This window comes from Haliaeetus albicilla, chromosome 4, assembly GCF_947461875.1.
Source record: "Haliaeetus albicilla chromosome 4, bHalAlb1.1, whole genome shotgun sequence".
NCBI lineage: Eukaryota > Metazoa > Chordata > Aves > Accipitriformes > Accipitridae > Haliaeetus > Haliaeetus albicilla.
In genome coordinates this window covers 5,217,010-5,230,621 of record NC_091486.1, presented here as the reverse complement: position 1 = coordinate 5,230,621, position 13,612 = coordinate 5,217,010, and the positions used below count along the sequence as shown (strand labels likewise).

The 13,612-nt window shown below is 40.0% G+C and overlaps 1 protein-coding gene across 1 annotated transcript in view; it reads left to right on the top strand.

The window, feature by feature from the left end:
* ARHGAP15 (Rho GTPase activating protein 15) overlaps positions 1 to 13,612 on the top strand; it is a 330,335-nt gene that overhangs the window by 299,793 nt on the left and 16,930 nt on the right. The window contains exon 14 of the mRNA XM_069780763.1: positions 6,409 to 6,514. Within this exon, the coding sequence (XP_069636864.1) occupies positions 6,409 to 6,514 (106 nt within the window). The remainder of the gene's footprint in view (positions 1 to 6,408; positions 6,515 to 13,612) is intronic.

The window sequence follows — 13,612 nt, the reverse complement described above, 5'->3', positions numbered from 1 at the left end:
AAATTAGAAATAGTGACCTTATGGATACCGTTTCTGTATCTGAAGACAATTTTTGAAAGTGCGAGCAGCTATTTGTGTTTCTCTGGAAAGGAGTGCAGGTCAAGCATCACAGCGTAGTCTCTCTGCTGGCTTTAACTGCTGTTGGGGAGGTGCGTTACGGCCTCGAGTTGTGCATTTGCAGAGAAAATATCACACCGTCCAGATGCTCAAGTCTGCTCTTTCTGTGCAGAAAACCCCGCACAAGGCTGTAACAGCGTATGAAATACCAGGAAAGAGCTCAGCATATTTTTCCGACGCTTGGTAGAAGTTAGCAGTGAAGCACAATCATTTCAGTCGGGATCAGACTACCCATTAGCTATCAAAGTCCTAAGTCTAATTAACCCCCAAAATCGAGCGACAAAGATCATTCCTCTTTTATGCTGCCTGACTGGTTGTATGTACGCTGGGCATGCAGTACCTAACTCAGATGCTGCTTTGTTATAATTAGGGCAGCAAATTTTGTTTTCTGTTTGGTACTTGCTGTTACATATTGCATGTAATGTATGGCACTGTTAAGGGAAAAAAATTGGAGTCAAAGTGCCTGGAAAGTTAGGTCTGCTCTGTAGCACTGTGAGATTGTTGACATCTGCCGAGGTTGGAGAGCTCAGTAAGCAGGAAATGGGGTGTCACTCTGAGTGGTAGTTTACCATTATCCTGGCATCCTAATGAAGTGTCTGCAGTGCACAGAGCTTCTGGATGGCATCTTAACGCACGGCTAAGCAAAAGCACTTCTCTCCTTGTCACTGTCATCCATCTGCCTGCACCCTACTGTAGCCAATGGGATGGAACCATGCTACAATGTGCTATAAGCCATTTAGAGTTGCACATTGCATAATCAGTCCCATCAAATATGTAAAAAATGACTATTATTGGTTATTTCCCTCCAACTCCGGCACCTGGAGTTTGATACATTAAAGTTTAACTTTTCTAAGTGCTGTTTTTTCCCATTAATTCCACATATATTTTTGTTAAATGGGACTGAGTTGCGAACTCATTGTCTTGGGTCTTGCTAATGGATCGCAAAAGTTGTATGAATATTCATTGTAAACTCCACTTTCTATCACATAGGATGAATTTATCAATTGCCCATATAGAGAGATTTCACGCAATTCTCATTTTCTTTTGCAACATCTATTTCTGAGGCACGAATAAAAAGTAAAATCAATTCAGATCACAAATTGGTTGTTTTCCTTATAGCAAACATTAGTTAGTTTGAATGCTTCTTATAGATTTTTTTTTTAAAACAAGAAAATATTTTACAAGTATCTGCACGAGACGATTGCTATAGCGTACTGCGAGTGATTAAAATTGGGACTTTTATGTTGCATACAGTAACATTAAAATATCCTGACATTAAAAGTGATATGAATAATTTATCTATATACGTATACATAGAAATCTGTGTATTTTAGCCAGCATGGCTTCCAGAATATGAAGACCAAATGAAAGCAGAGTTTTGGGCAGTTGAGGTCTCTGCAAAAAAAAAAAAATCAAGCCAACAGAGCACTCTCTTTTAAGCAAGTTTTCATTCCCTGATAACACCAAAGCTATCAAGGACTGGGGTTAAGCATTGTGTGACAGGGCAAGCTTCTAAAATGGGCAAGAGCAAGATGAATTGGCTAAGTCGGGTGTTTATTTATACAAACAAGAGGGCAGAACATAATTTAGTTGCATCAGGAATTTTTCACAGACATTAAAACTATAGCAAACATAACAGCGGGGATGCTTGCACAGCAGCACAGTGGGGAAGCTCACAGAGCGTCTGCCCACACTACGGCTGGCTGTAGCCAGCGCCATAAGTCTCACAATTTCATTAGCACTTGAAAATCCACCTAAACCACTCAGTTCCGATTAAAAACAAAAAAAAAGTAATAAATGAAATAAACAAACCAAAAAAGCCCCAGACAAGACCTGTCTTTCTCTCGGCAGCTGAATCAGTCGCAAATTGTTGGAAAAACTCTTGGCAGACAGATTTTGCTGTAGCAACAGTGTGTGACGTTTTAACCACAGCAGAAATCTTATCCAAAAAAACAAAACAAGGTGAGAAGAGCCATGTAAGAAAATCAGAGAAAACCATGCCGAAAAAACCACAACAACAACAACAAAACATAGATTAGGTGGCAGATCGATAGTTTGATATTTTGTGCAGAATCATAAATCACTGGTTTTTTCAGCAGTTCAGCTGTGAGGCTTGAGAGCATAAAAAGAAACCATAGCTCGTGATAAAATTAGGCATTAATGTGAGCCATAAATGCCATTTAACATTAAACATGCACAAGCCACTGAAACGCCTGGTAAAGGGAAATGGGCGCTATAGTAAAACTACACAAAGTGAGGCAGACATGAATAATGCAGTAGGTCTGAGGAGGGTCATGGGTCAGACTCCAGTACCTTACAAAATAATGAATGCATGTCAGGTTAGAGACATACATCCCTTCCTAGCAAACGTGAGTTATTGGAGATAAACCCTGGACTTCCTGTTCTGAAACAAAGTGGCTTGTTGTAAACATTTATGTCCATTTAAAATTAATGATTAAAAGAAAGATTCGGTGGGATTTGCTTAAGTATTCTTTATGGACACGAGTGCTAAAGGTTACTTTCTTCATTCATTTTTACCCAGCCACTGTTAATGTTACAGACGCATCATGTTTTCTTCTGTGCTCAAATGTTGATCCATAGCTCATTTACAAAAAAGCTTATATAATATTAAGTGGGGGTTTTTTTTCAATGCATTCTTCATTTAAATATAAACAAGAGAGCATCTCCATAGTCTTGCTCCGTCAAAGGGAGCCAGCCCTATTTTTAAAGACAGTAACCCAAATTCTAAATATATGTTCTATGAAAATATTACATGGAAAACCATCTGCGATTCACTTCAGAGTATCCTGATCTGCTGAAATTATCACCTACTTCTTCCATATTTTGCCCCAAAAATGCAAAAAGGATTAACCGTCCTCTCATTCTTTATTTGATATATGCGATTATGACAACCCTTTTCCTTCAGAAATCTTCACAGGGAAAAGAGAGTCTAACTTTCCAAAATGGGAATCTTTTCCCCAGATTTTCACTGATTTTCACAATAAAAAGAGTATAATGAAAAATAATATTGTTTCATTTTTATCAAAACCGGTCTGCTTCCTTTTCTAGACTTGGCTGGGGAATTTAACAGCTGTTCAGAGTGTTTTCCTTCCTTTGCACCCTCTACTGCTAGGCTTCATAATACAGCGCAAGAAGGCTGATACCTTCTCCACAGCTATTTATACAAACCCTTGTTTAAGAGTTGCTTCCCTCCATTTGAGGATGGTAAAGAGAAAATCTCCAGAAAATTCAAATTAAAAAGAAAAATCTTTCTACTTAGAAATCTGAAAGGGAAAAATTTCTAGGAAAGTGGAACTCAAGGCTTTACAGAAATAAAGCAAATACATAGGTATTGCAAATGAAACATAAGATCTTGCATCTGATCTGTTAAATATTCCATCAACAAGGTCAAGAGTAAAGACAAGCCCAGCCACAAAAACTGGAGCGAGAGTAAGCTTCAATAAAAAAAAAAAAAAAAATGAACAGTTTATTCTCTTTAGCTTCTCAAGTGGAAAAACAAATTCTTTTATACTAGAGAAAAATCAAGCGTGTATATAGCATTTAAAAAACCACCAATATCAACCATTTTAATGAAAGAGTACCCAATATTTTCATGGAACTATAAAAGGGAGCGAGACTAAGTGTTATGGCAAAAAGCCTGGGCTCAGCAGCTTTGTGTGGGAAATGGTGAAATGTGACTGTGATTTATAATGAGAAAAGGTATCTACAACATACAATTTTCTACCTAGCTGCAAATAATAATTCATAGTGATGTCCCTTCCAGATAAAATACCTTTGCAATGTAGGACTCATGTGGTAAAATGATCATGATAAATGTCAGACCAGTGCAGGTAACGGCTTTACAAACCATTAAGATTAGCTGGCTTTTTTTTTGATGATAACAGTAACCATGCTGTGACTCTATGTGGTAATAATATCTCAGTACTGATAAATGCCAGAGCCAGGCAGAGGTGTTTATCATTCCCAGTTCAGAAATGCTGACTAAAGTTACCAAATGTTGCCTGTTTTTTCTTCTTTTACAATAGACTAACAATTAACAAATAGACCGATTCACAAAATAATTTTATGCAACATTTCTACGGGCTTTGTACTTTAGAGCCTACCTAAAGATCTCTTCTCCTGTCTATCGGCACTGACGACTTTGGCACAGTAAGCCCTAAAACAAAGCTTTCTACCCTTGCCTCTCTCTCAATAAATAATCTCTTTTGTAAATGAATACTGCTCTTTTTAGTTTATTTCTTTTACAAATACACCTTATAAGGAAGCGCAACCTGTGTAAAGTAGCTGTTTCTGTAGGGAATGTGGTTACCAAGCTGGTATCTGTGCTAATCAACACAGAACAGAGACACTTCCTTCAAGAGAGCACGATAAAGTTTTACTGTACGACATTTCCTTGCAAATATGCTGCAACGGACAAACAGTGAGCTTTTCCTTCCACTGGGTCTTTCCCTACCTCGGCGTTTCAGTTCCACTCAAGTCCGTTGAACTCTCAGGAGAAAACAGAATTAAAAAATAAACTTGAGAAGCTTTATTTGAGAAATTGCAGTACAGCCAGGGCAGCCCCAATCTAAATATAACTTATCTAGTAAGAGCATAGCATGTATGCACACCACAAATAAAAAGCCCACAGAATTTGTACCCCCTTCCTACAAAAAATTCGCTTTTGCAAATTTCCTATCATTTTCATTTGTAGCTTCAATCTTATTTCCACTGGACAGATCGTCCATGGGACAAAAATAAACAGTACAAATGGCTTGTGGCAGAAAATATCAAGGGATGAGTGGGTTGCAAGACTGGGGGAGTTTGTGCCGTTCAGAATTTAAGGTTCTTTATAGGTCAAATCAGACCAAGAGTAAAATACACAGCAAGTGTATTCTTCATTTGTGTGTAACTTCATTATCACTACTGTCAATTGCATGGCTTCCTACAGAATAAATCTATATGAAAGTTTGGGGGGTTTTTACTGGAAAATAATACCTATGCATTGACTACTCTGAGCTCTTGTCTTTCATATCTATGTGAATGTTCAAATTGTAAACAATATAGATATATACAACTATATCTGTGTGTATGAAGCATTAATCTCAACAGGAATTAGGAACACATGCCAAGGAAGGAATATTATCCTAGTCATTTTAATTTTTAAATTCAGTTTGATCACAGGAAATTTTTTCTTGAAACTTTTTTTTGGTGAAACCTTTGAATCAGGGCACTATTCACCAATCCATGCTTATGCAGCACCTACTGCAACTGGGATTCAATCCTGCTTGAGATCTCTGGGTGCTAGGGTAATATGAATATTAAAAAGGAACATATATGAAGAATGATAGGTGATAATTAAATCATAGATGATAAGATCAGAAAAGTATTCTCAGGTTATCTAGGGCATGTAACATGCAAGATGTTTTCCCTGCGTCAGACCTACTGGCACCTTATCTAATCTGTTCCTAAACGAAAGCACAGTTGTACATGACTTTGCTTTAGTTGCAACATCTTATACGAATCGATGGAAATATCAGTCAAACCTTTCCCACAAAACTATGAATCAGGCTAAAAACAGGAAGGTATATCTTAACAAAAATGATAGCAATGTTCTTATCACCTCAAAAGAGAGATTAAAGCCCTTAGTACTGCATTCTTTATTGTTAAACTTAAGCTTGAAATACAAATTTTTTCCTGCAGAAATTACAGTTATGAGATGCTACAGGTATTAGAAAATAGCTACAATGGAATAGTTTCTCAAAATAATCTATCACCAGAAAGCACAACTGAAAAGAACAGCAAATCTTTTCATGTTCCCAAACACGATGGGGTGTAATGTTAAGGACAAAGATTCATAAATATAGCTGATTTAATTATGATGAGGAAAAAAGGACAAGAAGGACTACCTGGGAAGTGTATCCATCACAGAAGCTGCACCATTGGACAAATGTAATTCCAAAGTGGAATTCCATTTAAGATGTGGGTCCCTCACTGCTTGGAGGTATTTTAGCATGGGATGATAGTCTAATACTCTAATAAAATAAAGGAAATGCATAAGAATACAATTCTGTGAACCAGAAAATGCTTCCTTAAGATTAAGAGAGAATTTTTAATCCTTGTAAATTACTCTTGCTCTCTATTAAGGTGATAGAAGGTATGGCATATTCTGTTTTTAACCATATATTAATGATGGCTTTTCTTGTTAAGGTACCAGATACAGTAATGGGCAAAGTAATATCCTCATATGGTACTCAAGTGGTTATTTTCTCTTTTTTCCCCACCTCTTAGAAATCCAGGACAACGCCACTCGCATCAAATCCATAAGGAGCCTCGTAAATAAGCTCCCCAGACCAAACTATGACACAATGAAAATCCTTTTTGAACATCTGAAGAAGTAAGTAGAACTCTGGTACTAACAGATCGATAATTTTAAAAGGAATAGGTGTGTGGTGTCCAAATCCTATTGGAAATGTCATCCAAAATATGAAAGATAATTACGTTCTTCGGGAAAACTAAGCATGATTTATGGTATCTATGTATATCCTATTCCTGCTCAAGAAATCAGTATGTCTAAGCAAAAGCACGAATTTTGCCTCTATTAGAAAACAGAACGGTTCTGTTTCCTTCGATGCAGTCAGACACATGAGGATTACTATGCTACAGGTATACTGAATTGGGCAAACGCAACAGGTTCCAGTATTGCATTTGTCCAGTTTGGTTTGACTTTCTCCAACAATAGACCTTTTGATCACCATATTTTCACCATCGAGATCCATGGCCTTCAAACTCCTTTATACGTAATGATAGAAGTAACCTCACCCAAGAAAATACGTTACAAGCTCTTGTACCGCACGAGGAAGGTTGTGACAACACAGAACTAACAACTCAGAAACGCTGAGGAGAGATTTGGAAGTGCATCTTCGCTCTCCTAATGTTGCTGAGATACCACAGGGGCAGAAAAATGATGCTGTGAGGCTCCACCTTACCATTCCGCTGTGGTTTTGGCACTCATTGAGCTCCATTTGCAAGAGATGTCAGCCCACAAAGTCAGCCCAGGATCTCATGCTCACCTTAGGTTTTCTTCTCGTGTTTCATGGCAATAAAAGTAAAAACAGACCACGTGCTCAGGGGCACACAAAGGGCAGGATCTTGTTCCTCCCTTCGAGGCTGTCCTGTTCTTGGGACTAACCGGTGCCATTTTGCACAGTCACTTTTCAGCCAAACTACCCTTAAAATTGAAGGGACTAAGTTGGATCCAGGGCCCCATGCAGGCCCTGTGCACAGAAGAGCATTTCATCCCAGGAATGATATAATGACCCCAGTGAGCGAGTAATGAAAACTCCAAATAAAAGACTACTCTGAGCTTATAATGAATGATGCCTTTATACTGATCATTTCTGCTGCATTCTCCTGGCATATACATATAAGAGATGTAGATACTTTATCTTCTTTTGCAGCTTCCAGTTGAAACTGCAAAATGAAGTCCATACAGCCGTGGGAATGTCCCCGTTTCATTAAGCATGGAAGGATTTTAAATAGTCCATAAAATGACTGAGTTTGGCCTTGCAGAAAAACAGTTTTCTATGTATTCATCTGATGTACCAGGGGTGCACACTCTCTCCTTCAGAGGGTTATCTAGAGAAGGACGATAATTTATTACTGTCAATGGAAGAATAATAAGGGAAATTATTTCCTGGGCAGAACCTGAGAGCAAGAAGTGGGTACACGCTGTCAGCACAGATATGCCATATACAAAATTTACTGCGCTGCATGTGGCATTGATCCTAACCTGAAGAAAGTTTTGTTACCATGTCTTAGGGGAGAGATATCAGGTATACACAATAAGTCTTTGATCTCATAGTTAAATCACTTGATTGAGACTCAGGAGACGTGGGTTCAGTTCTTGGCTTTGACCGGATGTTCTGGGTGACCTTGGGTAAATCACTTAATCTCTCTGTGCCTTGGTTCCTTGTTTACAAAATGATGATAATGCTTCCTTTGTCTGCCTTGGCTTTTTAGAGCATAATCTGTTCGGGACAGCAATTGTTTCCTGCTGTGTATGTGTAGAATGACTGGCAAAACTGGACCAAGACCTGTGGTTTTTGGAGAAAAGAAAAGAAAAGAAAAGGAAAAAAAAAATCCCATACTAAAATACAAACAGTAAAATACCAATACTTCCTAATGCTTATGTACACAATACCAGGCTTGACTACAACTCTACAGAAGTAGTACTACCTAAATAAGCACAGGCTCTCACCTAGGTGTCACTGCAGAAAGCATGGTCAAGCTAGAGGAATACTGATGCAATACAGAGGCACAGAGCGATGGAAGGCAGGAAGATGTGATATTTGAAGCAGCTGGGGATCTGAGCATTACAGGAGGAATTGTCTGAGTCTGTCTGAAGAAGGTCAGCCTTCTCTGCCACAGAAACACATCCTCAGGGAAGGAAGGATAGGGCTAGCCTATAAGCTTGGCTCCATTGATATGGGAGCAGCAGTAGAATAGGTACTAAAAACACAAAAAAACCCAGATAAAAACTGGTATGTTCTCTTGAAATTGTCAATGCAAAACTCAGGGGCCAGTCTGAATGGCCTCATGGCTCCATAAATGAGAATAAAGAAGCATACATACACTTTTAGTAATGACATGTTTATATTATGGAAATATAAGCGATGTGTGTTTGTTTAAATCAACCTAGGAAACAAGACTACCTTGCAGAGGTTACAAAACATAGAAATATATCACTCTTAGGGATAGTCTTCAGAGGAGGGGTGCCAATGTGCACAGTGTGCCAACCTCACCACTGACTTGCACCTTGCACCATCCTCTTCAGTCAGAGGGTTTTCTTGGTGTAAATCACAGGAAGTTTGCAAGCTTCCGATCAGTTGAAAAAAAATGAGTAAACTGGTTTGCTTTGAGGCATATTACTGCAATTTCTGTATTTGCTGGTGGAGATGGCTGTTCTTGCCCAACGTTGAACCAGGCTTCAAGGGGTTTCTGATGGGGAGAAACTGGAGGACCCCAGTTATGCTGTTTCTGTGGCATTCCCTTCTTTCTCCTACCCCTTTCTTTCCTCTTTGTTAGACAAATAAGAGAACAGGGCTATGCAGACCTGGGCTATGGGACAGTGTAAGCCTGTGCCTTCTGTCCAGCACATGAGAGCGTATCTCTCACGGACACACAGGAGCTCAGCACGAGAATCCAACCTTCGCCCAGAAGGCTACGCTTCCCCTAAATCACTGACAGCAGCGAGGCTGCACTCTGGTTTCATTCTGCAGCGATCCAGTCTGCAGGAGTAGGTCCAGATCAAGCACAAATAACGATGTGAAATGCACTTCAGAAGGGTCCTCCTTTAGAAACCCAGACAAAGCAGCTGATGAGAGAGTCTGCGAGAAAGGCCTGGCAGCAGGGATTAACACCAGTGCCATATATCTTTCTTAAACCAAGCCCTCTGAAGTTGCAAGAAGTCACAGCGCAGCGTATGAAGCCCACAGGAGGGGGATTAAAAGCAAAGCTTGGGGTTGCGGTACCTGTTCTTTTAAGTTTTTTGCATTTGATGGGAAAAAAAACAACCCACCAATGTCCCTCATTCATTTTTGCATGAAATTTATTCTATTCGTAAGCAGAAGAGACAAAATATGGGGCTGAACAGACATATCACATAGCTCTTGTCAGTCTAACACCACAAGACATTGTTTTGTTAGGACTCATACTGAAAATAATTGAGCACTACTACTATTAGGTTATTCATAGTTTTTCCCAAACACGAGCAAATCAAACAAATATACTTTACACGTGAAAGAAACAACAAATCCCTGAGTAGGGATTTTCCCAAATAAAGGGCTACAGAAAACAACCTGTTCTACTCGAACACATTTAGAGAATATTTGCTTGCTATATAAAGCCCATGTAATGCTGTCCCATACATGTGTGAAAACAGCGTCCCATTTCCCCAGGACTCCACTCTCTCCTGTTGCTTATCTACAAGTGAATTTTACTCCCAGAGTGAGCTAATCACAGGTACCAGTTAAAACTGATATACCTTTCTGGTCCTATTTTGCAGGCATAGACAGGACATCAGGTGATGCAGAAACCTTGTATTGGTTCTCTGCACAAATGTGAACGGGGAGCAACCAAATCCTATCTCAGAAATCATTACCTGTACCCAGTGATTTACTCACAGAACTATAATTCAAGTAAGGCAGAAGGAGCATTTCGCTCTTTAAGGATCCCACATTATTTTATGATGGGTACCTTAACCTGCTTTCACAGCAGCATCTTGAGGTAGCTATTACACACCCACTGGGAAACTGAGGCACGAGAAGTTTAAATGACTTAAAGACTCAGCATAAGCCAGCAATACAATCTAAAAACCTGGAGGTGGTTTTTTTGTGTTTGTTTGCACAGAAGCTCCTCCAGCGACCGCAAAATACTCTTTCCTCCCTAATGCAAAATGCAGTAGGGGAGCAGAGCACCCTGGCCGGGTCTTCTGCACCAGGCTCTGAGCTGGCGAGGGCAGACGCAGCTCTGCTCCAGAAGCTGCCTGCCTGTATTATACAGCGCTGTGCCTGAGCTAATAAGCTGTGCTTATTAATGTTAAATTAATGAATCTCAGCCTGCTCTGCTTATTAGGTTGAGCTCCGTGCCACCACAAGGCAGCTCTGCGACTCCCAGACCCGAGCTGTCTCACATCTGACCAGGCTGGAGCACAGGGCAGCCAAGCTCGACTCCGTCTTTACCCATCCACGTGGACACCCCTGCGAAGGGATATATTCCAGACAAACCCCCTCTCCTTGCCCCTTATTTTCCCCGCACAAAGGCAGGATAACACGTGTTATTTACAAAAGTCTAAAATGGATGTTGAAATAATTAAATGGGAAGACAGGGGCCAGCCTGACGCTCCCACCCCTCTCCCTTACGTGGAAAGCGCTGAACCCAGATGCCCAACTGTGGAAGATATTCTTCCAGCAGCAGCATCTGCCTCCTTGGCAGGCACTTCAGGCAAGTTGTCTGGGGAGCTCTGCAGTTGCCTCTTGGTTTATCACGTGGATCTGTTACTGTGGCCTATCTGGCTGCCTTGTCCAGGCAGAAGCCAGTTCCTTTTGATTCACCTTCGAATCCAAGAAACTCCATTTATTTTGCTCCGGTTTTCCCATACTGTACATAGCACAGCAAGATATTTTCAAATGCCACCCAGGTTTTCTGCCCTTCCAGAGAGAGAATGATGATTTTCTTTCTGATTGCCTTCCCCCCTGCCCAAATTCTTCATTGTTTCTAGTAAATGTTTGCATCAATTTCACTGGAAATAAGCTCCTCGTCAAGAGTGGAACTTTTTATCTCAGACGAACCCACTAATATTAATATGTTATTTAAGAAAACTCATAGGTATTCATGCTTTAGTTCGTTTGAAAAATAACTTTCCCCCACGTTCATCGGTCTATGAACAGAGAAAAGCATTCAACCTTGACAAACAAAACACACAGCGCCCTCAAACCTGGCGGCGTGGCAGCTATGTTCTGAAGGCTTTTGCAAACTACATGTGACTAAACAGACTTATTTCTACCTATTAAAGATTAAAAAAAAAGAGAAAAAGAAAAAAGCCATGCATAGACAGAAGCCCACAGTAGCCCGCACACCAGGACACGATGACAATGTGATGACAAGTCCAGCAGCAGTACCCAGAATTCTGAGGGAAAATCAGAAAATAAAGTTAAAGTATGGCATCTAGTTATACTAAGCAGGGAATGACTGCAAACTTTTTTTTTTTTTTTTTTTAAAGTTAGTGGAGGAAAGATGTAGCAAAAGTGATTTTCACTTACTAAGCTACGTGTCATATCAGCAGTTTCAGGCAGGCTTGCATATTAAATCTAGGCTCAGGAGAACCCTATTTTTACACAGGAGAAGAACAGATTACATTAAGAACTGTACAAGCTTTTTGTTAAGAAAAAGAAGAAGAAGGTGGTAAAAGTTATTTAAAATAAAAACTGATCCCCAGAATGGAAGGAGTATACAACAAATTTCTATTTGGGAAACCTTAGAGAACCTATGGGAGACCTGCAACCCAAAGCGTGGAATGGGCATTTAAATTTTGCTTCAGGAAAAATGCCCGGATTCAGGAATGTGCAGAAGCACAGAAGCCCTTAACTGAAGGCACAAGAAAGACTATTTGTTGAAATTATTTCCTGTATCAAGACTTTTCTTTATAATTAGGCAACTTGGGAGCAGCTCTTGCTCTTCAGCCAGGGGACAGCAGCAGGGAGAAAAGTTTAACCTTGCTCCTACAAGCTTTGGGAGCAGCTACTGGAAATGCGAGGAGGAGAAACACCCTCTTGCACCAGAAGAGCGAATAGGTGACTGGCCAGAGACATAAAAGATTCGGGCATCCCTGACTAGCATTTTAAGATTTACATGAAATGAATTAATCAATTCCTAGCTTGAGAAGGGCAAATATATATCGAGACATGCTCTTGCACATGTGCTTTTCTCCGTTTCAGCTATAGAAGAGTTTTAGAAAGGAGCTGGAGCAATGCCAACACTTGTCCCATCTACCATAGCTTCCCAGGGCTCATTCTGGGGGAAGGAGAAGAGTTAAACCCATTTTCTCTCAGCTAAGTACACATCGGTCTACTAAACTCTCCCCTTGTAAATTAGCGGACACAAGAAAATGTGCGCCAGGCACAAGTGTGCACAGGACAGGAGTAATAAAAGATTTGGGATTAAAGGCAAAAAAAGAAATCCAGTCTTCCAGAAGCACCTTTCTGCATTTTTATTTTATTGACTTTGGGGTGGGGGTGACCTGCTACCAAGGTTTTTGCAGTCACACCTAGTCCTTCTTTTTGTGGAATAAGAGAGTTTGCAAAGTTCACCTCTTCCCTGAAGAATACCTTACAGCTTAGTGTTTTTAACGAGAAGAATAGGGAGTAATTAAAACCACATTTTTACCTGTGTTTCCCATTTTCACAGCCTTATTTAAAAATATAAACGCTGATTTTCATAACAGTCAGGCAAATAATTACACTTGGTACTTTTCAATGCTACCAAGCTTCAAAATGTACTGAGCTGGTGTATCAGCAAATAACAGAATGATAAAAATAATTAACATAGTTTTAATTTAAATATTTATGATATGGTTGACTCTGTGGCTGTACGGCACCATTGTGCTAGGTGCAGGACACAAATACGGATAGATAGAGCCCCTGTTTCAAAGAGCTCCTATTGTTCCTCTCACATTACTCAATATCAAACGATCTCAAAATAGCTTTTCAAACATTAATTAAATCTCCTAACTTCCTTTTCAGGTCAGTAAGTTTTATTATCCTAGTTGTGTAGATGGCGAAAGTGAGGAATGAAGAGGGTAAGGCGCTTGCCCACGATGACACAGCGAACACTTCTCACTTCCACTCTCCGCTCGCTTCCCAAATCCCCCACGCTGAGCCCCCCACGCCTTTGAAGGCTCGTCCATGTGCATCCTGGCGCTGTGGGCGTACGTGTA